At 42.7% G+C, this 27591-nt stretch overlaps 1 protein-coding gene across 1 annotated transcript in view; it reads right to left on the reverse strand.

Annotated features, from left to right (window-relative positions):
- LOC147679776 (uncharacterized) overlaps positions 1–27591 on the reverse strand; it is a 275399-nt gene that overhangs the window by 93195 nt on the left and 154613 nt on the right. The window contains exons 8-10 of the mRNA XM_086944753.1: positions 20660–20773; positions 10822–13128; positions 843–982 (exon numbers count right to left, since the gene is read on the reverse strand). Of these exons, the coding sequence (XP_086800879.1) occupies positions 843–982; positions 10822–13128; positions 20660–20773 (2561 nt within the window). The remainder of the gene's footprint in view (positions 1–842; positions 983–10821; positions 13129–20659; positions 20774–27591) is intronic.

The following is a 27591-nucleotide window of genomic DNA, read 5'->3' on the forward strand; positions in this document are numbered from 1 at the left end:
GGAAGTGAAATATCTAAATGTAAAGAGTGAGACGTGAAATCTCACGGCACTAAGAATGAGATGTGCACCATCTAAGAAAGAAATTTAAAAAATGATGGAGTGAGAAGCAAGAAATTACATATACTACACTGACTGAAAAGTGAAATATGAAACTGCAAGAAAATTAAAACACAGTGCAAATAGTGGCAAGTGAACCCTCCAGAACAAGAGGGAAGAAGTGAAACAGCAAAGTAAAAAACAGAACTACAGAGTGCAAAGAGTGGGAGCTGAAACAATTCACAAATATTTGGCAGTGAAACCAAAAGGAAACAGTGAGAATGTGAAACCAAGTGCAAATAGTGATGTATACAATCAGCTAAGAAACAGAAGTGTAACATCCATGTTCAAAGAGAGGGATTTGAAACACAGTAAAATGTGAAATATCTAACTTAAAAAGAGTGAGACACAAACGGAGTGAGAAGTGAAACACCTCAGTACAGAGTGGCACATGAAATAAATAAAGTGAAAAAAAGACTCACAAAGAGCGAGACTTTAAAAACCAAAGTGGACAATGAGAGACATTTAAAAGAGCTCAAAGAGTGTTCCATGACTTGCTACTTTAGCCTTTTGATTTGATCAGTATCATCTGCCCCCATCACCCCTTTCTGTTCTTGGTCCCTTTTTCTTACCCCTCTATCTAAGGGGAGGTGAAAAGGACCTGTCCCAATGAACAGAAGAGATGTACTAAGAGAAGGCAGTGAGAAACCCCAATGAGAAGGACATCCTACCCTATTCCCCTCCGATGTTCCTGCCTATCACTTACATAAAATGCAAAAGGATATCGGGTTCTCCACCCATCTCACCTGGCTGATCGCCATCTCTCGTTCCTCTGACCATCAACGCTCACGACTCTTGAGGTGGTGACGCTCACCTCCTTCCCATCCAGCATGAAGGTACGGGTTATCTTCACTGTTTTCCTGTTGGGAGTGGGGTCCTGTGGCCCCTTCGACATACAGATATTAGACTTTCACAATACAGGTTTCCTGCCGGCATCTGTTATGTGCTCACATGTGTAAAGGAGTCCACCACTCACTTTTAATGTGACACTATAGGGGTGTGCCACAACAAAACAGCGTATTAACTTGGCACAAGTGCCCAGTTAACCTAAGGTTACAGGATTTAAAGGTTAACAGGAAAAACTGGTAAAACCCCACCGAATAGAAAATTGTACTTCCAGTGTTAACTGATAAACACACATTGTTGCTGCATCTTTACTGTTCTAGCTCCCTTTGGAGTGGAGTTTTTTTCGGTAAACAGTCAAAATATCGAGTCCAAAATATCGATTGGACATAATATCGAGTTTTAAATATAGATTGAACAAAATATCGAATGGACAGAATATAGACATCAAAAATATCGTTTTTAAGGTAAGTAATGTAATTTCGAATGTTAAAAATATAGAAAGTTAAAATATCGAAGTATATAATATAGGTTATTAAAATTATCGAATATTTAATAATATCGAATTTTTATAGTGTTTTTTATGTTATTATATGTGTGAAAAGTGTGTATTTAAGTTATAATTAATTTTAAAATAATGAATTTTGTGTTTTTTAATTTTTGCGTAATTTAATTCGGTAGCGGGTTGTGGGTTTATAGGGAAATAGGGTGGGAAGTAATTTAATTATAATTAATTAAATATGTAAATGTATTTGTTGGTATTAATTTTTAATTAATTGTTATTTAATTTATATTTGGTAATTAATTACATTTTAATTGGCAATTAATGTTAATTAATTGATTAATTGCTAATTATGTTAATTTTACTAATTTATTTTCTGTAGCGGGTTGTGGGTTTATAGGGGGATTGGGTGGGAAGTAATTTAATTATAATTAATTAAATATGTAAAATTAATTATTGGTATTTATTTAGAATTAATTGTTAATTATGTGTTTATGTGTAATTAATAAAATTCTAATTCCCAATTAATTTAATCTAATTGAATAATTGCTAAGTATGTTAATTTTACTGATTTATTTTCTGTAGAGGGTTGTGGGTTTATAGGGGAATAGGGTGGGAAGTAATTTATTTATAATTAATTAAATAATTAAATGTATTTAATTGTATTTATTTTGAAATAATTGTTAATTAATTTTTAATTGTTAAATAATTATTTGTTAATTTGTAATTAATTTGTATTAATAGGTAACTAATTGTAATAATTAATGTTAATTAGTCGTTTTAATAGGTTAATTATTATATTATATTAAATTGGTAATTACTTTTAATTAATTTTTTATAGATATCAATTTATACATTTTTTAAATAATAGATGAAGTATTTACTTTCCCTACTGTTGCACTCTTGGGAGTGGGAATAGTAATTTTAACCCCTACGCTATCCATTGCTTTCCCTACTGTTGCACTCTTTGGAGTGGGAATAGTAATGTTTACCCCTACGCTATCCAACGCTTTCCCTACTGTTGCACTCTTTGGAGTGGGAATAGTAATTGTTACCCCTACGCTATCCAACGCTTTCCCTACTGTTGCACCCACTGGAGTGGGAATAGTAATTTTTACCTCTACGCTATCCAACGCTTTCCCTACTGTTGCACTCACTGGAGTTGGAATAGTAATTTTTACACCTACGCTATCCAACGCTTTCCCTACTGTTGCACACACTGGAGTGGGAATAGTAATTTTAGCCCCTATGCTATCCAACGCTTTCCCTACTGTTGCACTCTTTGGAGTGGGACTAGTAATTTTAACCCCTACGCTATCCAACGCTTTCCCTACTGTTGCACTATTTAGAGTGGGAATAGTAATTTTTACCCCCTATGCTATCCAACGCTTTCCCTACTGTTGCACTCTTTGGAGTTGGAATAGTAATTTTTACCCCTACGCTATCCAACGCTTTCCCTACTTTTGCACCCACTGGAGTGGGAATAGTAATTTTTACCCCTACGCTATTCAACGCTTTCCCTACTGTTGCACCCACTGGAGTGGGAATAGTAATTTTAGCCCCTACGATATCCAACGCTTTCCCTACTGTTGTACTCTTTGGAGTGGGGATAGTAATTTTTATCGCTACGCTATCCAACGCTTTCCCTACTGTTGCACTCTCTGGAGTGGGAATAGTAATTTTTACACTTACCATATTGTACAGTAATAATATTGGATATTATTTAAATATACTGTAAAGGACCTGGGGATCAGATTCGACACTTCGCTGTCCTTCCACCAGCAACGGCTCTTGGTGGCCGGCAACTGCGTCCATATGATAAAATCCCTCAAAATAGTTTTTGATCTTCTTCCAGCTACTGCTCGTAAGACAGTCGCAGGGCTTTAATCTTGTCTCACCTGGACTACTGTAAAAGTTTGTATGCAGGAGCAAACAAAGTAACTCTGAAAAAGCTACATAGTCCAAAACGCAGCGGCCCAACTGGTACTGAAACTGCCAAGGGGCTCCTCAGTCTGGGAGGCAGTCCAACCCCCCATTGGCTGCCAATACACAAAAGGATCCTCTTTAAGATCCTAGTAATCACCTTCAGAACGGTCAGGTTAACTGGACCCAAATACCTCAGGACGAGAATTAAACCATATGTTACCCAACGTCCTCTGAGATCCTCATCTGAAAATTTTCTTGCACCTCCCCGCTTTCACCTGACGTCCAGAGGGGGAAAGTCAATGGCTATCCTTGGAACAAAAGCTTGGAATTGCCTGCCCACCCATCTGAGACTCATGCAGTCAGAACCCATGTTTAAGAAACTGTTTAAAACCTGGATTTTCGCAACCCCAGATAATCTGGTATTAGCTCTTATATGAAGTTTTCCGATTTGAGACTACTCTCCTCCATGCTCATTTCACCCGCTTTCAGCGCCAAGATGCTCCTCGGAGTGAAAGCTGCGTTATATAAATGACTTCATTCATTCATTCATTCAATCAGACTAAAAGAAAAATAAATACTTTGTGTGGTATATAAACACCACTAATGGAAGGCATAAAGCAAAACAAAAGTAATTAAATTGTAAATAGCAAATGTCTGCTTAGTGAACAAAATTCAGTTTGGCACAATTAGTGCATGCAAACTGCAGTCAGCATCTAGGGATGTCAGATCTCTAAAAATAAACTAGAAATAGTGCTACAAGTCCTAGGTTTAACGAATCAGAGCAGTCTTAGATTTGTATTATTTCTTTGCTTCATTTGACCTAATTGGATTAACAGACTTCATAACAATGATTAACAAATCGAAATCCCAAGACTGTCCTGCACTGTACATGGAGCAACGTATCAGCCTTAAGTGAAACTATAGAGAAGTGTGCACCGAATGGCAGTGTTGCGTATGTATGATCATACCAAAGAGACCAAAAATGGACAGGTCGAGCTCAATGTATTGCTGCATATAGGTGTTCAGTTAAAATAATGGAAGGATTGAAGTAGCACTGGAATTGAAGACTGCCGCCATTCAGAAGAAGTAACTGTTGTAATAAAGAATATAATCCACTCCGCAGCTAGTCTAAATATTAAGTGAACATGTCTGACAGTCTGAGCCCCGTCTTTGTGCACCTACCTATGTGAATGATGTCTGTCAGTGTGTGGGTTATGTATGTATGTAGGCTATGGTGGCTGAATGCCTGATGGTCTCTATACAATAGTGCATGTACATAGGTCCTGTTGAATGGGAACCTGTATATTATCAATCTGTGTTCTGTTGTGACGCTGTTTTAATGCTTGGACTGTGACATTATGACCACCTGCTCATGATCACTGGAAACATGAGGTAGAAGGGGAGCTCTAAACTAGACTGAAGATTCCTAGGAGAAGAATTTAGCGGATTTAAATAGAGCACTCTAGAGGTGAAAAGGCTGGTAGGTAATACAGAGAAAAGTACAATGCATAGCAGACAAGACTGGCGCGATGTGATCAGCTCTAGGTAGCCCCAGCATGTGGTAAGCAAGCTGTTGCGTTCCGGAATTCTGTTGATTCAGCAGAAAGAACGGGGGGGCTGATTAGATGCTATTCCCACAATCAATTATAGTTAAAAAGTGATCACTGACTACCATCGCTTTGTGAAGGACCACCAGCTAGGGAACAACCCAATCACTTTGTGAAGGAACATAAGCTAGGGAACATCCCAATCACTTTGTGAAAGAACATCAGCTAGGGAACATCTCAATCACTTTGTGAAGGGACATCAGCTAGGGAAAATCACCATCACTTTGTGAAGGTACATCAGCTAGGGAACATCCCAATCACTTTGTGAAGGAACATCAGCTAGGAAAAATCACCATCACTTTGTGAAGGAACATCACCTAGGGAAAATCACAATCACTTTGTGAAGGAACATAAGCTAGGGAACATCCCAATCACTTTGTGAAAGAATATCAGCTAGGGAACATCCCAATCACTTTGTGAAGGGACATCAGCTAGGGAAAATCACCATCACTTTGTGAAGGAACATCAGCTAGGGAACATCCCAATCACTTTGTGGAGGAACATCACCTAGGGAAAATCACCATCACTTTGTGAAGGAAAATCAGCTAGGGAACATCCCAATAACTTTGTGAAGGAACATCAGCTAGGGAAAATCACCATCACTTTGTGAAGGAACATCAGCTAGGGAAAACCACCATCACTTTGTGAAAGAACATCAGCTAGGGAACATCCCAATCACTTTGTGAAGAAACATCAACTAGGGAAAATCACCATCACTTTGTGAAGGAGCATCAGCTAGGGAACATGCCAATCACTTTGTGAAAGAACATCAGCTAGGGAACATCCCAATCACTTTGTGAAGGAACATCAGCTAGGGAAAATCACCATCACTTTGTGAAGGAACATCAGCTAGGGAAAATCACCATCACTTTGTGAAAGAACATCAGCTAGGGAAAATCACCATCACTTTGTGAAGGAACATCAGCCAGGGAAAATCACCATCACTTTGTGAAGGAACGTCAGCTAGGGAACATCCCAATCACTTTGTGAAGGAACATCATCTAGGGAAAATCACCATCACTTTGTGAAAGAACATCAGCTAGGGAACATCCCAATCACTTTGTGAAGGAACATCAGCTAGGGAACATGCCAATCACTTTGTGAAAGAACATCAGCTAGGGAACATCCCAATCACTTTGTGAAGGAACATCAGCTAGGGAAAATCACCATCACTTTGTGAAGGAACATCAGCCAGGGAACATCCCAATCACTTTGTGAAAGAACATCAGCTAGGGAACATCCCAATCACTTTGTGAAGGGACATCAGCTAGGGAAAATCACCATCACTTTGTGAAGGAACATCAGCTAGGGAACATCCCAATCACTTTGTGAAGGAACATCACCTAGGGAAAATCACCATCACTTTGTGAAGGAAAATCAGCTAGGGAACATCCCAATAACTTTGTGAAGGAACATCAGCTAGGGAAAATCACCATCACTTTGTGAAGGAACATCAGCTAGGGAAAATCACCATCACTTTGTGAGAGAACATCAGCTAGGGAAAATCACCATCACTTTGTGAAGGAACATCAGCTAGGGAAAATCACCATCACTTTGTGAAGGAACATCAGCTAGGGAACATCCCAATCACTTTGTGAAGGAACATCAGCAAGGAAAATCACCATCACTTTGTGAAGGAACATCAGCTAGGGAAAATCACCATCACTTTGTGAAAGAACATCAGCTAGGGAACATCCCAATCACTTTGTGAAGGAACATCAGCTAGGGAACATCCCAATCACTTTGTGAAAGAACATCAGCTAGGGAACATCCCAATCACTTTGTGAAGGAACATCAGCGAGGGAAAATCACCATCACTTTGTGAAGGAACATTACCTAGGAAAAATCACCATCACTTTGTGAAGGAACATCACCTAGGGGAAAACCTTATGGCAGAAGCTGGCCTTCATGTTAATTTGAGGGATTGAATTTAGCTCAGAACTTTAGCAGTGTATACTTCTATGTATGCACCAGGCTGATTTTTAGCTATGTTTATATGTGTACAAGGCTCAGTGAAGTTGAAATCTTTTACTTAAAACTCAGACTTGGCATTCTTCACATGTTTTGGACTGTTTGTTGAAGACAGCATGCCTCAACTAGGTTATTTCAACCCTGCATATCTGTAAATGATTGTTTTCTAAAATAAGCATACTTTCACCAAGTTGTTGCCTAAAGCCACTATATTTAGAAACTGGCATAAACTAGATGTTCAAGCGTTTAATAACACACTGCGCAAAGCTAAACCTAACCAAGCACAATGTACGGAAATTGACCATTGTTTGATAGATAACTGGTTTAAGGAGGCCTTAGATGTCTCTCTTCCTCTTATGGTTAAAATTACTAATAGAATACATCTACCGGTCCCCTGGTTTAATGACACACTCTATTTAGAGAGGAAAAAATGAAAAAGCATGGAAAGACGCTGAAGGAAAGCTATGAAATGGAAGCCAAAATTAATTATAAATTGGCGCTCAAAGAATATCACACCCTCTGTAGAAAGGCAAAACCCGCATATTATTCAGATAAAATTTCAAGGGCCAGAACTGCTCGAAAACCTTATTTGAAGTTGTTAAGGAGCTGGCAGATCCCAGAAACGGTCCCCAGTTGTTTGTCTATCTCAGCCCCAGTGCACAGAATTGGCCTAATTTTTTGTTAACAAAGTGACTAACATTCAAATCCAGTTAGAGGAGAACCTGAAGTCCAGGGCTCTTGAGGACGAATTAGATATTACTCTTCGACATGCCCCTACTCTAATCCTACCCTCACCCCCAGATACGTTTCAGCCATCTAAAAAAATGGTGGCCTGCCTCTGCTGCCATGAGGGTTTCCTGTCCATTTCATGGGCTATTAAATCGGGATCCCCCTGGATCCACTTCCTACGGCCAGGTTGGAGCTTCTAGACAGGGATCTGTTATATGTGGTGATAGATCTGCTTAACGGTTCTATCAAAGAGGGCTATATGCCACAAACATGGTAACATGTCATGGTTCTTCCGTTATTAAAAAAAGCCCAATCTTGACCCTATTACCTGGGCAAATTACAGACCCATCTATCTCTGTGCTACAACTCTTCGCTAAGATTTTAGAAAACATGTAAATATAAGCTTAACCACTTATATTGAAACCTATCAACTCCTCCACCCGTCTCTGTCAGTCGGGGTCCAGAAGGAGTCACAGCACACAGTCTGCCTTCTTAGGGGCCCGGAGCATTTAAAAGGTCTGCTTGATGATGGTAATTTTGTGCCCCTGATATTGCTAGACTTGAGTGCAGCTTTTGACTGAGACTGAGCTAAATTGGCCTGAAGGGCACCGCCTTCAAATGGCTGGTCTCTTTTTTAAAAACAAGATCTTTCCAAGTATTTTCGTCTGATTCTCGGTCACAGACCTATACCCTCCTTTCAGGAGTTCATCAGGGTTATTTGTTATTTAACCTTTATGTGCATCCATAAGCAGATGTGGTGGAGAGTTGTGGCCTTACACTTTATTCATACGCCGAGGACACCAAAATTACCTTCTCATTGACTTCCCATCAGAAACACCATGCTGAGTCAAATAACTATGGTCTCAAGCGGATTACCGCATGGATGGATGGCAATCTGCGTAAACTGAACGGGGACAAAACTGAAGTTCTGATAATGGGAAAAAATCCACAACTATTGGGTCTGGAGCACTGGCCGGCCTCTTTAGGTTCTGTTCCCACTTCTTCTCCAAAAGTAAAAAGCCTGGGCTTCTGGCTAGATGACGATTTGTCCATGCATCCCAAAGCGGCCATAGTTGCATCATACTGCTTTGCAGTCATGAAGTGGTGAAAAAAATTAGTTGGATCATCCCTCATTCAGCAATGAGGGTGTTAATTTAGGCTCTCATTCTTTCAAGATTGGATTATGGCAATGTTCTGTACCTGGGTGCGAACAAGGCATCTATCCGGCTCCTTCAAGTAGTATAGAACGCCGTGGCTAGGCTTCTCACTCGCGCTTAAGAAGGACCCTGGCCTCGCCCGTTCCGTGGGAGTTACACTGGTTACCGTTGGAAAAAAAATACAATTCAAAGCCCTTTGCTTTATGTTCAAAGCTAAGGCAGGCCTTGACCCGAAATATATACAAAAGCTGGCCTCCTTTTATGTTCCTTCCCGAAATTTGAGATCCGCTATGCAGGGACAATACTGCGTAGCGAGAATACATTGAGTACGATCAGGCAGTCGCTCTTTTACATATCTAGGTCCAAAACTGTGGAATGCCTTGACTCAGTATATGAGGAATTGTACCTCATTAATGCAGTTCCGCAAATTCTTTAAAACATGGCTCTTTTAATGGTAGTGTTTTCAGTAATGTCACTGTAGGGCTTAGCACCAGAAAACCAATGGGTTGCAGCACGCTTAACAAATGGCAAATAATAATATCTGTACTAGTTTCTTTGCTTGCATCTAGAATATATGTAAACTGTTGTTTTCCGAAAGTTAGCCTTCCTGTACATGCGTGTTTGTCTAACTTTAGCATACCACTACATATTTGTTATGTACGGCTTTGGTAGAGAAGCACTAGCGTGAATAACTGGATTCAAAGCCAATAACGACGTAGCAACAGTTGATAACAAAACTTTTTACCCACTTTTGCTACGTCATAAAGGGCTTCCGGGCCAGGCTGACCCGGCTGTCTGAGATCCTGTCAGCGCAGCGCTGCTTGTCTGCTTTGAATGAAGAAAGCACAGATGCAGGGCGGGAAGGAAGGAAGGTAGGGGGTTAGTCAAGGATAACAGGTAAGGTATTTTTACATTTTTATTTTTACCTTTGGGACAGGGGTACAGAACAGAGGCCATGTTATGAATAGCTCCCCTATTACTTCTCTGGCACTGCATATCAGATGAAAATAGATGGGTAAAAAGGGAGTTACAGGGATGTTTTTCCCCTCGAGGTTCTGAGTGACATCACAGACAGCTTGAGCTTCACTTTTGTTGTTTACTTTATGTCACCCAGAACCCCTCATTTTAAAATATCCCAGTAATTCACTATTCCTCTTCTAAAATTCTATATCTTACGTTGGGCTCTGGGAAAGTTCCAATAACGCAAATAGCTGGATTCAAATCCAACAATTCACTGCTATGATGTACCAACAGTTGTTAACAAAAGCTGTTACCCACGGTTGCCACGTCACAAAGTAATTCTAGGCTGCTCTGCCTGCACTCTCTTAGGAGCCTGTCAGTGCAGAGCGTAGTGGGGGCTCTTTACTCAATGCTAGAATACTTAACAATGGCTGCTCCCCTGATACCAGTTAATGAGCATAGTTTAAATAGTTGTGTCTCTGAATGAAGCAACCAAGTACATTGATGGTTGCATGAAACCAGTTCACCTGCATATCTTTCTTTGCCTAAAATAGCTATGCTTACCCTAGATAATTTGCTTGAACGCAACATGCAGTACATGGGTGTTTACGTGTAGTCAACCTACCCCTACGATATTGTTTTGCTGACACTTTTGTTTTGTCAGTGCACTTGGACTTTTTTGTTTGTCTGAAGCAAGACTGTCAACCCTTGGTTGTTTGTCTGAAGCCAGATAAAATCTTCTGTGTTGTGCGTCTGAAACGTATGTATCCATTGTCAACATAACTATGTATTGATTTTTTTCTTTGCTAGTACATGTTTGTTTTTCTGAATCCTGTATTTATGTTTCCACGGCCAGCATACCTGTACATGTTGTTTTCATTGTGGACTATACACATGCGCATATGTTTTTTTTAAAGACGTTTTATCTGTATATGGTAGTTTGCCTGACATAGCTGTTGGCATGAAACCAGTCTACCTGTATATTGTTTGAAGTCAGTACACCTCTACATGGTTGTGTGATAAAGCTTACCCGCACAAGGTTACTGACATCTTTGGGATGAAAGGATCTCCTTTGGTCTTGAGAATCATTTGCTGCCTTGGATGGAATTTTATCGGCTCTTTTATTTTCCGCCAGCTTTGTACCACCGTTGCTAAGGCCTAACTCTTCGGTGTTACCCAACAGGCCTCCCTCCATCCGGCCATTGGCCTTGTGGTTTAGAGGCTCCAACGACACTAGAAGTCTATCTCTTGAAATATCCACATTCTTCCTGCTGCTTTGGTTTTCCACTAATTCTATCCACACTTCTCGGTCTTGCTCAGATTCAGGGATATTACATCGCTGCACTTGACTTTCGGGTCCAACAACACCTTCTGTCCTCTTCTCATCTGTTTCGCAGAAGGCATCTTCATGTTGCCCTCCAACTTTCATCTCTATTCTCTCAATATTGTTTTTTTTACTTAGTGTGTCAGCTTTAATCCCAATTGTCTCCCTATTGACAAGTTTCTCTGTGTCATCATTCTTGAAGGGGTCCTCCATTAGGATTAGCTTCTCTTGGGTTGATAAATCTGTTGCCCTACTCTTTGTGATCAGAGTATTCCCATTTACTTCCATTGGTCCTCTCTGTTCTGCTGCCGTTTCGTGCCGGGTATGCTTCCTTAAAGCTTTCTCTATTTCTTTCTCTTTTGTTTGCAATTCTGACCCATTTAGAACCATTTTCACCATCAGGTTCGGGCCTCCATTCTCCATTATGTGCCCTTCATTTCTTGTTAACCTGTCTTCTTTCATTAGCATTTGATATTTCCATAGCTCCCCATCTCCTTTTGTTGACTGCCCCCCTTCTTGTGTTTGTTGGCCATATCCTTCCTCCTTTTGCAACCTCTCTTCCTTATTTGGCTGTAGTCCTTCTAACTGTTTTGCCAATCCTTCTCCAGTTATGCTGTCTGATCTCAGAGAAGTTAAAAAAGTTGCTTCCTCATCTGCCAAGCATTGCACATTTGTAAATTCTGCAATCCCTGCTTGAGTTATGCAGGGCTGTCTTTCTGATGAAGTGACATTTCTTATATTATGCAGCATTAAGTGGTGTTCCTGCTCTGCTTGGCATCCGTCTCCACAACCAGGACTGCCTATTTGAAAGTCTGTCACATTCTGTGTCCCTGACCTGGCCTTGACTGGGTTCCCTATCTCAAAATGTTCCTTCTCCATTGGATCCATATTCTTAGAAGGAGGGCTGGCACTGAGAGCAGAATTCAAACCCTTCGGCTCATTTAATAGAGGTGCACTGTCATTCTTCCTATTCTCCACCTCTCCGTGGCAGTCACATTTAGCATCCATCTTGTATACTTTCTCATTGCCATCACTTTGTGTCTTCTCATTCTGTTCACAGTTAATAGCTTCAGTTTTCTCTTGAAATGCTTCACCCTTGTTTGGTAGAACCACATCCTGATATCTTACCATTGACGTAGGAAACGTTTCCACACTTGATAAGGCTGAAAAGGACTCCAAAAAAGGGTTGTCATTGACTGGTAGACAGAAGTTCTGCTCACTCACATCTACCTGATTTTCTTCAGAAGAACTTCCCATCCAGTAAACCGAAGTTCTAGCTTTAATAGTGCCCCCGTATTCCCTTTTGGTCATTCTTCGAAATGAAACGGTGTCTCTCTGGCTGTTCTTCGACTCCTGCTCTCCCTGTAGCTCCACAGCTGATATACTACCAGCCCCACTTAAATCTGGGATTTCAATTTTTTGTAGCCGTGGTTGCCCTTCCATTACGCTGTCCAAGTTGGTCCTCACTGTCTTGTGATCTTCACTCATTCTGTAGAACTCTTCCACTGTTCCACTTCCCTTTAAGCCCTCAGATGGTGATTCCTGGCTCGCGGGCTGCAGTATTGTCACTGACCTCCTTGAGGATATTCTCAAGGATCCCCGTAATTCCAGAGGCAAGGGAAGGATGGGAGCTGACTTCCTTCTTATCTGTTTTAAGAAGTCTAAAGCCCTGTTGGCTCTCTGTCGTGTGACTCTTTGACTAGTGGGAGTGCCAACACTCATTTTCATGATCTCTGGATCTGAGGTTTCACTCTGGGAATGAGGTGCTCCTCCACCTTTAGGCTCATTGAACTCAGTTCCTTGACGAGGTCCCATGTGCTGTTCTGGTAGTTGCATGACTTGTGGATTGTGGGAGGCCTCGTCCATTTTGGCTGCATTCTCAGTAGAAGTTTTCTCCTTACCGGGCGTCTGCTCATCCCCGTCAATGGACAGCCTTCCTGACATTACAGTCTTCTCTTGGTCACTGCCACAGTCAGCCATGGAGAGAATGGGACGTATTAGGTCCACAGCAGGCTAATCAAAGCACATAAAACATAGTTAATACTACGAATGGTGCTAATGGCATATATTACAATCTTTGAAGATGTATGGTTTCACATAGACACAAACTCCAACATTGGCTGTGTGATAGTGTCCAAAAAGTAGATGGTGAAAAAAAGTTATTTTCCTCTTTCTATTTTTCCTATTATATTAACAAAGGTGTTACCAGCTTTCTAATATGCCCCCCATATTTGTTAGTGCATACGCTTAATCACCACAGCAGCTCTCAGTAAAGCTATCAATTAACTGACACTCATCTCAGGCCACGGCTACTAAAAAGTCTGGACTGTTTAGTAGTGCTCATCTGTCATCCCCCAAACACTCTGGGCATAATACACAGCCATATGCCGTGGACAGCATGGCATGGCACACACATTACATACAGGCTAAATGGCACAACATACAGGCCATGACTGCTTGACTGATAGGAAAAGCACACCAGCTACAACTTCTGGAGCGACTAGAACACCACATAGAACATGGATCCTAAAGGAAATATATTAACGGTTAGAACCCGGTGCAGGGAGATGTATAGATCCATCAAATAATAAGACCCTAAAATAGGGTGATGGCTGTGACCATTGCATCGTTTTGCCACCCCTGTAGAATTGCTTGAAATTATTTGTCCCCGCTCCGCACCTTCAAAGACCATGTCCCGTTCATATTTCACACTTGTTCCGGTGACCACAGGAGAACTGTAATTTCAGGTAGGTAGGTAGCCTACATACTTTCGAAAGACAGCCATCTCTATACTTTCCTCCAACCACCATTTAGAGACTTTCCATGTGTTAACAACTGATAAGATGGTATATGTGTAGTGACTGTGAGAGAACACAGCACTCCAATATTTTGGTAGCTCAAGCTGTAGGACATGAATCTGAAGGCCTCTCATTATTCTTGCTTCACCCAATACTTTGAGAGTGGTTGAAGTCTTGCATTACTGCTAATACAAAGACATCTCTAGGGATCATGTTAGACTCCTTAGACATCCTATCATTCCTGAAATCTAAGTGATTCATACTCTCTGACCTGTATGCAGATAATAGCACTTCTCTTTGTGTACACATACACACAGACTCACACACGCAGAAACACAGAAGAACACATATGGCAGTACTAATTTCTTAAACGTGACAAGAACACTTGTGAATAATTAATGATAGTTTATGGCATGCTATTAATACCATCTGTTTTCTGTTTCTATAAAGCCAAATCCACAGGTGGTATTGGAGCACTTTTTTTGCGTCAGTAGTTTCTGTACATCCCACCATACCCACATTATTAGGCAAGTTAGATCTTCGGGTTCCCCAGGCTAGTAAGTTCGATTCTGATCTAAATTCTATGAGTATTTCATTTAAAGGTGTAACGGATGAATGATTTGTTCTTTTAGAGATCTAAGAATGATTATGGCTGAAACAAATCTAATGACCAGACAAATTTATGAGCCAAGATTCGTCTATCGAAGACAAACCTACTAAATGGTACCCACCAAAAACTGTCACTCTTAAAGAACTGTGATCATAACTGAGCATATTTTCAATAATTCTAGAAGCCAAATCCTGTGTTTTCTTGAGCATATTAGTGGGGTTTTTTAAAGTCCCAAATACCATTTTTTCCATTCATTTCATTTAGTTTGCATATTTGCGATTGCTAGCGTTCCAGCAATCAGACACATGGTCTTTCCTGTTTTAAGCCCGAGTTAATTTGTATCTATCCCTGCTTTGGTGGCACTCAAATGGCTCACATGCCTCCTGAACAGATAGCACCACTTTTTCTATACTGTTTACCAAAGTGTGATATTTTTGTTTGGTCTGAAAATAAACAAGATGAGGTCTAGTGAAGAGAATGATAGATAATCGGCTGATCTGCATGAACAGTTTTTCCTGAGATTGATGGATACTCCTTTCTGTCAGTTGTATTTTTGTGAATGACAGTTTAGTTTTCAGGCACTAAGAAATGGAATAAAGTCGAAGATGCTGGTGAGAACCATTCTTCTGTGATACATAGGTGGTCTAGAGAGTGAGCTGTAATGAGTATATTCTGCATTTGCGTAAAGATGTCTGAGTTACCACATGAGAAAGAAACAAGAGCTGTGAGTGATACTCTCAGGAGGTTTAGTTCAGCATAATGCCATGCTAACAGGTAATATCATGAGTTTATCTTGGGAGATAAAAAAACATATATCAGACACTCAGAATGACATACCATGTACAGTGGTGGCTGGTAGGTGGCGGGTAGGGTGGTGGTGGGAGGTGGGGAGGGTTGGAATTTTTTTTTAAAGAAAACTTGCCTGGTGGTCGCCTTCGCCAGCCGCCACCTCTCCTCTAGTAGGAACCAGCCTCTCAGAATCCCCTGACCAATGACAACGCTGCCTTACAGCAGAGTTGTGATTGGCTTGAGCACCATCATTTGAAGCTCAGAGAGGGACTGGGAGGCTGTGCATGTTCTTCATCCAGGCTGTACAATACAGCCTGTGGGTAACATGAAAAGTGTGCATGACAGTTTGGCTGGCCTGAGACAGCCGGCCAAACAGTTCATGCACAGTTAAGGTGCAGCCACCACTCCTCCCACCTCTATGTCAGGGCAGCCCAGCCCGCCCGCCCTACCAACCTGGCTGCAGTGCAACTGCAATACTCCCAATAAACTAATAATAACGTTCTGTTATTATCATTTTATTTTTCCTTTCCATTTCTTTAAAGCAGTGGAGCGACGCTCCTCTGCCTTAGCGGAGGAGCGGTATTGCCCATGTATTAGGAGACAATTACCAGGAGTAAGATTCCTGGTGCCAGGACTCTGGTAGATGTTATACTTGTGGCACCAGAAGTCAGGTTCTAGAGTCAGGCTCTTGTACTGAGACCCTGGGGGCCAGGAGTCACACTTGAGATATAGATGCCATACTCCCTCAGATTTCATTTCTGTTTCTCTGTGTTCTCTCATGCTTTGCCCTGGTCCAAACATAACTTTCCTTTTTTTGCAGATTGCAAGAAAACTATATTGCCTGTGCTTTGCTGTTTTCGGGAAACTTATTTCAGAGAAGAACAAGGGAGTCTAGTCCAAATGTGACTGCTAAGTCAGGCACCCCCTTAAATTTCTGCACACCGAGAATAGTGGCCGACCTCTCCAATTTGCTTGGCCCTTTGATCTTTTCCCTGTTTAATCCATCTATTAACACAGGAAAAATCACATCGGATTCGAAGACAGCTCAGATCAGACCTATACTGAAAAAGAACAATCTGGAATTGACCAATTTAGTCAATTCTCAACCCATTTCCTTTCTCTCCCTACTGGGGAAGATACTAGAAAAACACACAAATAAGCAACTTATAATGTATCTGGAGAGTAATAACACCTTAGACCCATCACAGTCTGGTTTCAGAACATCACATAGCACAGAGACAGCTCTGATAGCAATCACTGACCGCATCAGATGCTCTCTCGATGCCAATTTACCATCCATACTGGTGCTGTTGAACTTGTCCGCAGCTTTAGACACCGCCTCTCACCCTAGGCTACTTGGAAGGCTTCATGAGATAGGCATCTACGGAACAGCGGTAAAATGACTTTCAGATTTTCTTTCCAATATTACCTAAATGGTGATTCTGGGTTCCTATAAGTCTTGTATCATGACAATGGCTAGGGGGTGCCCCAGGGCTCATCTCTTATCCCAACGCTTTTTAACATCTAGATGGCCCTACTAGCCAAAACTGTCAGAGCCTTTGGTTCGGAGATCACATCCTATGCTGATGAAACTCAGCTTTTAATTACTCCAAATACAACTTGGCCAGAACCAAAGAATCCTTTTCTTCTGAGATGAAGGCTATCGCCATCTGGATGACAGAGAACTGCCTCCTGTTAACTGCAGCAAAACAGAGATTATGCTGTTTGGGAAAGCCCAACCACTTTGGAATCAAGATTAGTGACCCCAGAACTTGGCACAGCCCCTCCTACTAAACTATTAGTTAAAAACTCTGGAGTCCGCTTAGATCAATCTCTGACTATGAGAGATCAGGTTGTATCCATCGTAGGCTCATACTTCCAAATGATGTGGCTGCTGAGAAGAGCCTTCCCTTTACTACCACTTACGGCAAGGAAAACTTTAGTCTAGGTACTGGTGATCAGCCATTTGGATCATGGGAATGCTCACTTGGCCTTGGCAAATGAGTCGCTATTATTCAAACTTCAGGTGGTGCACACCCACCATACTCCTGATCTGTAAACTTCCTTCTAGAGAAGCCTCTTCCCCTCTTCTTCATGCCTTGCACCAGCTACCGGTTAAAAACAGAATTGTTTTCAAAATGTGCTGCTTAACTAATAATTAAGCCTGGGCGTAGTTCGCGTAGCCGCACTCCGCGAGCTACGCGAAGATGCACTTGCACTCCGCGAACTACGCATAACTCCGCGAACATGCGTAGTAGCTTGCTTGACCCGTTCGCGAGCCATTTTTGTCTTCCGGAGCGCCGTGGAACTCTGGAACCTGCTCAACACCACATCTCCAGATGTCGCCTTCCTCACGGAAACATGGATGAACGCCTCCTCAGCACCCGACATCGCCGTCGCCATCCCGGACGGATACAAGATCACCCGGAGAGACCGCGTCAACCAGACAGGAGAAGGCATCGCCATCGTCCACAAGAACACCATCCGCATCACGACCAACTCAGACGACACCCTCACAGCCGCCGAACATCTTCACTTCCAGATACACACGGACCCCAAGACCACACTCAGAGGCACCCTCATCTACAGACCCCCAGGACCTCGCACACAATTCAGCGAAGACATCGCAGACTTCATCAGCCTGCACGCCCTCGCCTCCGCTGACTACATCCTCCTAGGGGACCTCAACTTCCACCTGGAGAACAACAACGACAACACCACCACCACCCTGCTGGACAACCTCGCCAACCTCGGACTCATGCAACTGGTGAACACCCCCACCCACTACGCCGGACACACGCTTGACCCAGTCTTCTCCTCCAGCAAGTACATCTCCTTCAGCCACTCCACCGGACTCCACTGGACAGACCACAGCTGCGTCCACTTCAGCTTCAGAAAGACCACGACTCACCACCACCCGCAACAGGTTCCCCGCAGGAACTGGAACAAGATCACCACCGACCAGCTCACCACTTCACTGAGCCAGAACCCTCCCGCCAGCTCAACGGACCCCAACCAAGCAGCCAACAACCTCACACAGTGGATCACCAATTGCGCTCGCCCAACCAGCCTCGACCACTCGCAGTCCGGCTTCCGCGCCAACCACAGCACCGAAACCGCCCTCATTGCAGCCACTGACGACATCCGAGCCCTGCTCGACAACTGGGAAACAGCGGCCCTCATCCTCCTGGACCTCTCCGCAGCATTCGATACGGTCTGCCAGCGCACCCTAGTGCAGCGCCTCAGCAACATCGGAATCCAAGAGAAGGCACTGGAGTGGATCATCACGTTCCTCACCGGAAGAACCCATAGAGTCCGCCTCCCCCCGTACAGATCCAAGGCCACCGAAGTCATATGCGGCGTACCACAAGGATCATCACTCAGCCCCACCCTCTTCAACGTCTACATGAGCCCCCTCGCAGCCATCGTACGCCAACACAACCTCAACATCATCTCCTACGCCGACGACACCCAGCTGATCCTCGCCCTCACCAACGACCCAGGAACCGCCAGAACCAACCTACACGAAGGGATGAAAGACGTAGTCGAATGGATGAGGAACAGCCGCCTGAAACTGAACTCAGACAAGATGGAAGTCCTCATCCTTGGATCATCACCCTCCGCCTGGGACGACTCCTGGTGGCCCCCTGCCATGGGCAGCGCACCCAAACCAACGGACCACGCACGCAACCTGGGCTTCATCCTGGACTCCTCCCTCTCGATGACCAGACAAGTCAACGCCGTCTCATCATCATGCTTCAACATCCTACGCATGCTCTGAAAGATCTTTCGATGGCTCGCCACCGAAACCAGGAAGACGGTCACACAGGTACTCGTCACCAGCCGACTGGACTACAGAAACACCCAGAACGCCTCCGCACGACTCATCTTGGACATCCCCCGACACAGCCACATCTCCGGACACCTGAGAGACCTTCACTGGCTCCCCGTCAGCAAGAGAATCACGTTCCAACTCCTCACCCACGCACACAAGGCCCTCCACGACCTGGGCCCCAGGTACCTCAACAACCGCCTGACCTTCTACACTCCCACCCGCCAGCTACGATCGACCAGCCATGCCCTCGCCGCCGTGCCACGCATCCGAAGATCCACCATGGGAGGAAGATCCTTCTCCTACCTGGCAGCCAAGACTTGGAACTCCCTTCCCATCCACCTCCGCCTGACCCAAGACCACCTCTGCTTCAGGAAGCAACTCAAGACATGGCTGTTCGAGCAGTAGCGGACCCCCCTCCCCCAAGCGCCTTGAGACCCTCTGGGTGAGTAGCGCGCTATACAAATATCTTGATTGATTGATTGATTGATTGCCTGCATGCTCGGGATGTGTAGCGCGCGAAGTTACCCATGAGGTTTGTCCCGCCCGCTTGCGTCCCCTTATTTCCGGTCACTACTAACGTGTTCGCGAGTAATTCTGTGCCAGATTGCAGTTTCTGCGTGTTCGGCAACTCAATCTTACCGACAAGCATCCTCGCGCACGCGAAAATGCTATTGAGCACGCGAGAACTACGCTACGCAGCAGTTTGCGGAGTATTTGACAACTTCGCGTTCTCCGCGGAGCGCGGAGTTGCCAAAACTCCGCAAACTCCGCGAACGGAGCGTAGTTCTTCGCCCAGGGCTACTAATAATGCTCTATATGGAAATGGGCCCTCCTATCTTTCATCAAAGCTCACTCTCTACTCCCCTCCAAGACTTTTTAAGATCCTGTGACAAAGCAGTGCTCAAGGTCCCTAGGGTCAGGAAGTCCCAGTCAGGGGGCAGGTGATTCTCTTTCCTAGCTCCATCCTATTGGAATAAGATGCCTCTTCGACTGCGAATCTACAAGGACCATTGGCAATTTAGAAAACTACTCAAGACCTATCTGTTTTATCTGCTTTAGTTCTGCTGTCTCCTGGCTTCCATGCTAATATACCCCTACCGGGGTGATTTGTGCAGATAATACATTTTATTAACATACCAGCTCATCAGCCCCACTTTGTGCTCATCAGAGAAACAAAGTGGGAGCATGACAGCCTAAGAAAGGAGCTTCTTGTATCCAATCTTGGTGTGTAAAAAGACCCCCATACTGGGATGCAAAATCACCTCAATGCACATACAAACCTGAGGGAAATGCTCAGGGGACAGAACCCAAATGAAAAAATTATCTAAAGGTCTCATAATATCCTTTGGAAGAAATCCAAATGCATCTTGTTGGCCCTAGGAAGTCCTTCCTGAACTGAGGATCAATCCAAAGGATCACTCTGGAAAAAACCTTGTGCCTGTAGGCAAGGGTCTGCAGAAGCACTCCAGGAGCTGTACGCATGTGTGATGAGGCACTGTAATGTGTTCTTACTGTCTCTGGGAGTGTCTCTTCTTCCTTCTCTTCTTCCTCCATCACTTCTGCTTTAGCCTCTGCAATCAGCTCTCTCAGAGGGTGGTTATCAGATGCATTTGCAACAAATGGATGCTGTTTAAGAAAATCAGATTTGGGGCAATGGTCACAACACATTTAAAGTTATTATTTCACCCATTTTGATTCCACTGAAAATTTCACTGAAATATAAGCGCTCCTTAACGAACCCAATTCTTATGATTGTGAGTGTCCACACATTGGCAGAATTTACGACTAACTAGCTCTTTGGGGTCCCTATGGAATTCTTAGCAACCGCCCATTAGGAATCCTCAACTTCAAAAATATGAATCTTCCTATTGATCAAACTCAAGGTTCACAAACGCAACCCAAGCAGCACAACATGAGTTTCAATTTCCCCTGACCTGTCTTTCATGCGTTTTTGCAGCGTAAGATTTGTTCACCATTTTAATATGACTGAGGATGTCCATATTTACAGTTCTATGTCTAAAAGACATCACTTACATACTATTTATTAGGTATGAGTAATCTTTTACACACAAAGTGCCCTCTTGCTATTTACTTGTAGTCTATAATATTATTCTAAAGGGCGCAATTATATGATACCTGAATGCATTGTATCTACTCTTATCACTGAACTACTTTTAAAGTGCATGTGTAGAGATGTACCCCTATCATTCCAAGGGGCTTATTTATGCGAGTCCTGTGTCACCTTTCCACCATGTAAAGTGGGAGCTCAATCTGATTTATGAAGCCACACAAAGCCACGTGGCTTTGAATGGCCTCACAAATCTTGAGTATGGCAATGCAGTGCAAATCGCTGCGTAGTATTACTCTGCACCCGGGATGCATTGCAGTGGGTTTTCCTATGCAACAACCATGGATTTTGGTGCTGTCCCAGATTTACAAAATTATGTGCACCTAGGGAAGCACCAAATCCGTACGCCTCCCGCGGTGAGACGTAACGAGGAGAAATATGTTTATTTCTTCTCTTTTATTCCTCTTTCTATATGTAGTGAATTCTGCAGCACACATAGAAAGAGGAAAACGCCTGTTAGTATTGTTTTTGTGCATGAAGGTGTCCCTGCATGCAACAGAGGCACCCTTGCACCAATGGTCCATGTATTCTGTTTATGCTAGGCGGCCGAAATGGTGTCAGCACTGGTAGAAAGGACAGGAATACCCCCTAAATACAGTGCAGTCCTGTCCTTTTAGTTTGGTGTAAGGCAGTGGAGCAGATGCCTAGCTGCACTGCCCTACGCCAAAAATCTCATAAATGAGGGCCCAAGTGTTTTGCCTGCTTTTTGTACTGGGTGTTGTCAGCATATGTGACACCCTAATGCCTATAGGCTGGTGTAATGTAACTTCTGTATAATAAATAAGCATATGTTCTTACTATCCATGTGAGATTAGCGACTTTCTTTACCAAACTGTAAAGGTATGTGTATATTTCACTGAAATTGATGAACTTGAAATTAGTTTTGGTGCAATTTTATTTCTAAATAATACTTTTCTATACGTTATAATGTCTGGCTTAAATTTAGTCTTTCTTTCTTTAATCTTTATTTCGTTGTTTTACAACATAAAAGATAATCAATCAATAAAATACAAATAACACATTAAAAATCAAAAATCAGTACTACATTTCATCATAATAGGTCGCCTTGATAACAATTCTACATTTCATTATGTTTGGGACACATTGTTATGGATATGGATTATCAAAGAAATTTTAGATAAATATTTAAAAAGTTTAAAATTCAGGTTAAAAAGCATTAAATTGAATTTATAACAGCCAGGGCAAAAAAGAACTTAAAATCACACGACTTAACTAGGGATGATTCGTGGTTTAAACGGGTCCGTGGGATAAACGTTATCTTGAAAAGAAAGAGATACTTTCTGTCTAATAAAGTTTACAGCCAATAGAAATGTGCTAATCCCGAACACAATTACTTGGCTAGTGTCCGTACTTAGGATTCTGCCAGCTTCCTTGTGGGAAGTGGAGCCAATGTTATAACACAAGGGAGATATCCATTTTTTCCTTGCGTTACCATAACTGGGACAAAAGAACAATATATGAAAAACATCCTCCCTTTGGTTATTGGTACACAAGGTGCAGTGGTCATTGTTTATCTTCCCCCAGCTTTTCTCGGTGGTCTTTGTCCTCAGAGTCCCATATCTAAATTTTAAATACAATGTTTTGGCCAAAGGTGGCTGGATCTCTCGAGAAAAGATTAAAATAAAAGCCTCACTTTTGCCAATAAAAATTTTTCAGTAAGAGGACCATGTGTTCTTATATACACCGAATCATGGCTCACATAGGACCAGAAAGACAATTTAACTATTTTCTTGGAGGCAGAAGTTAAGGTTTCCGGCTCATTCCAAAAATGGGTTAATCCAAGCTTAGTTAACCAAGCTTTAACGTGCTTAAACCAGAAGATTTTACTGCCACTATCAAGGTCCAGGACTTCTTTCAAGCCATGCTTATAATCAGTCAGTTCAGGTGTTGTCCATAGTCTGACCCATAGCAATAATGGTCTCAGCATTGCATGATGATCAGTATGTTTAATATTTAAGTCAAGAAATAAAGGTATCAGTGGAGTATTGTTGGGAATTTTTAGTAGTCCCCTGATAAACTTATTCTCCTGTACTTCAAAGATCTTTCTACATACTGGACCCCATATCTCTGCCCCATACAGGGCAGCTGATTGAACCTTATATCTAAAAATCTCTAGTGCTGGGGTGACTGTCTTATTCCCACTTTTGTTATATCTTTGTAGTATTGGAAAGCAATTCTGTTTAAACACCAGTTTTGATTTTTCCAACTGTGGGCTCCATCCCATTGACGAGTCTAGCAGGACCCCCAAGTAAGTAAAACTATGTTCGTAATCTAATTTATGGCCGTTTAACATTATGTTTTTTTTAAAACTTTTGTGCGGGTTTAGTGCCATGTATTTAGTTTTTTTTATATTCATTTCTAATCCTTTTATAGTACAGTATTGCTGGAACCTGTCTAGTAAGGTCTGGAGGCCCCGTGGTGTTTGTGAAATGAGAATCGTGTTGTCCGCGAAGAGGAGGGACGCTACTCGTTCCCCCCCCAATCGGGGCGAATCGTTGTCACAATTCTGCATATAGGCTGCAATATCGTTAACATAAAGGGAGAAAAGTGTGGGAGCCAGTACGCATCCCTGGCGTACCCCCCTTTTTATGGGGATTGGGTCTGTAAGTTCCCCATTTGGACCCCACCTAACCTTGGCATAATTCTCCTGGTGCAGCCCCATCACAAGTTTTAACAATTCGCCTGGGAGCCCCTGCCTTTCCAGAGATTTCCAGAGTAGATCTCGAGGGATTAGGTCAAATGCTGCTCGCAGGTCTACAAAGGTCACATACAAGTGACCTTCGCGAATGATAACATATTTCCAGTACAAGCAGCATAGCCTTAATACCTGGTCAATGGTTCCAGTTTTTTCCCTAAACCCCGCCTGATATTTGGATAAAACTGATTCATCCTCCAACCACGTATTTATTCGATTTAAAATATGCCTGGCATATATCTTTTGTGTTATGTCTAAAAGGCTGATGGGACGATAGTTGGCTGGATCGCCACGATCCCCCATTTTTAAAAATAGTAATAATTTCTGCGCCATTCCATGTGTCCGGAATTTGGTCACTGGCCGCAATAATGTTAAATAAATGATTAAGATAGGGTGCCCAAACATCAACATTATACAGATAAAGATCACCAGGGATTTTGTCAAGCCCGGGCGGCTTCCCTTGCTTTACCATGGCAATTGCTGTCTCTGTTTCCTGTAAATCAAAAACTACCAATGGGAAGGTCTTCTCTGACAGTTCAACCATGGATTCTTCTAACAAGACTTCAGTAGAAGTTTTGGCTGCATACAACGTTGTGAAATGTTTGACCCACGTGTCCTCATCCAGGAAAACCTCTCTGGAACCTTTTTCACGATTGTTCCCCTTGGCCACTAGTTCCCAGAAATGTCTCTGGTCCTTATTTTTAGCTGCTGCTAACATGCTAAGCCATATTTCCTCGTCCCAAGAAGATTTTGCTTTTGTTATTATTTTATTATATGTCTTCCTTTTATCTCTAATTTCTATTGGACCTTTCCTTTTAACGGCATCAATCAGTGCAGCTTTGGCAAGACGACACTCCTTGTTATACCAGGGCTTTCCTACCGGTTTTGCATTTACCGTGCCCGTCCCTTTTTTGGTTTTTTTTGTAAAAAGTTCTAGTAATTTACTGAAAAGGGATTTATGTAGTTTAATAAATTCTTTAGAATCGCATCTGTGAGGGCAATATGATTCAAATATATTTACAAAGGTACAGTAAATGTTTGCCAGTAGATCCTCTCTTTCCAATATGTATGCCCATTTAACAGCCCTACGATTATTGCTGAGGATGATATTATCTGTAGTAGGTTGAGGTATTAAACTATGACTTCCCTCAATATCTCCCAGCCCCTTTATCAGACTTTGGAGAAAACCCGTTTCTAGTGGATAATGGTCACTGTCATATCTCTCCTTAACCTTTAAGTCGGTTGTGAATGGCCAAAGATCGAAAGAGACAATGACATAGTCTAATTTGCTTTCGTACTCTCGTCTCTTAAAAGTGGGTGCTCTCGGGCTGTCAGATGGCATACGCCCGTTGCATGCCCTCAAACCATGGGCTGTAAACAGCCTTGTAAACTGAAGAGCTAATGTAGTACCAGCAACCGTTCCGTCTTCAATCAGGGCAGGTATCCCATTAGCAGCATCCTCATCTTCAAACAATTGTGCTATACCTACGATTGGTTCAAAATTGCAGTTCATATCCCCACATAAGATTACACTTGCGTCTGGTTTTAATGTGTCCATGAAAGTCTCCAACTTCCCGATACATGGTGACTCCTTGTGGGATGGATAGGGACTATACACATTGAAAAGATAGATCGCCCTATTATCCACTGTGGTTATTTCCAGACCAAGGATATCTGGTGAATCAATATTAAGAATCTTTACACCAATATTAATGGATACGCTGATCCATATTAAAAGGCCTCCAGAAGCACGGCCTCTTGGTGAAGGCACAGCCTCTACTTGATAAGATTTATAACCAGCCCTGTGCATCTGAACCATGGCCCAAGTTTCTTGCAAGACACAGATATCAAAAGTATTCATATAATTATTCCAGTCTGGGTCACATAGTTTAGCACGCACCCCTGCTATGTTCCATGAAACGAGTGAAAGTGGGGGAGGTCCCACAATTGTCCCGAAGGGCACTAAGGGTATCGTTAAAGGCGGGCTGCTATTAGCCCCGTTTCCAGTTACAGTAGTATGGTGGTCTACCTTTGCAGGTCTGGACCCTTCTTCCTCCTTAGACCCTTCAGTACAAGTAGTGTTTGTATCCCCCTTGACATCCTCCCTGATCTTTAATCTTCAATCGGACTCCTCCAAACCACTAAATACGTCAAACATATTTGATAACTCTAAAGGTGTAAATGGCATCAAATGAGCCATTTTTCTGTATTCCCCTGTGTTGTGACTAGCGGGTATAGTATTCCACCCCGGTGTCACAGGAGTTGGAGCTAAATGGTGCATATAGGCAGGATTCCTAGCAATTTTCAAATTAGAAAAATAGTTAACAAAAGGGACTTTGTTGGTTGCGTGTTGGGGAGGGAATACTGTGGATCGTGGGTAAAAGTAAGTCAAAGGGCGCGATACAATACAATTATTTTCGTTGCCATAAGGCCAGTTCAGAATGTATTGTACAGCTTTTTTATCCCTAAAATTTACAACTACAATATCTCCCCCTATATCCTTGGATCTTCCACCCAACCATGGCAGGCGTCGGACATGGACTATTTCGCCATTTATATTGCTTACTTTAGGTCTATGTAACGACAACCAATGCATTACTTTATTTTTCAGCTGGAAAAAACCTTCCCGTTTACTACTTGACAGTTCTGGAACACCGGTAAGTACCACCACATATGGTACAGCTTCTGGCGGGAGTTCAATGGGTGGTCTCCTTCCCTAGCCCACTCTCGCATGGCTGGTTTCATTCTCCTCCAATCTTGTAGGTCTACTTGGAGGGATACTTATTTCCCTTACTTGAGTATTAGCTGTGATGTCTGAGGTGCTATTTGGTATTATGGTTGGTCTAGCCATTGTTATTTTTGGTTGTTTTGGATTAGGGTTAGGGGGGGGTTTACTTACAGGTAATACTCTTGTAGGCGAGTGGTTAATAACAACCAGAGTAGCTGGTTTCTGGTTGTTATATATAGCAGAGGTAGAGGGAGTTACTACCACTGCGTCTGTTGAGGAGGTATGGGTCATGGTAGGGGCTTTAGGAGGTTTTGGTGCTATTGTTGGCCCTATTGACCTGATTGAGTTCCCGTATGTTGCCAGATCCACCTCTATTTTCCCCAACCTTACTTCTACTCCCTTTAACCTTTCGGCTATAGCCAACGTATAACTCCTCACAATGAGTTCAATGCTATCCAAAAGCGTTTTGGGGGGGTCTAGTTGAGACCCTTTGTCCATTATAACGAGGTTGGTATCAGGCTCCGTTACAAGATGGGGAGATGATAATACAGGTGTTAAAGGAACTAGTGCTGTTCTTGTTAGTTCTTTAACAGCTAATTGTCCCGTTGCCTCGTTTGTAGTAGGATTGGACTTCTTCCCGAACTCAGTATGACTCAATTTTGGCTTGGTAGGGTCCATCCTCTTCCGTCTCTTCTTTGATGGTGGAGGACCATGGATTTTATGATGCAAGGGCCTCGAACTTTTGCCTCTTACTACCTTCCCCGGCCTAGCTGTGGGTGGAATCATGACCTTTGACGAGTTAAATATGCTAGGGAAGGCTTGGGTGCCAGTAGGGGTTTCTGATTGTGTTGATGTAGAACCAGTTGCGGGTG

The sequence above is a fragment of the Lissotriton vulgaris genome, chromosome 11 (assembly GCF_964263255.1).
Source record: "Lissotriton vulgaris chromosome 11, aLisVul1.2, whole genome shotgun sequence".
NCBI classification, from domain to species: domain Eukaryota; kingdom Metazoa; phylum Chordata; class Amphibia; order Caudata; family Salamandridae; genus Lissotriton; species Lissotriton vulgaris.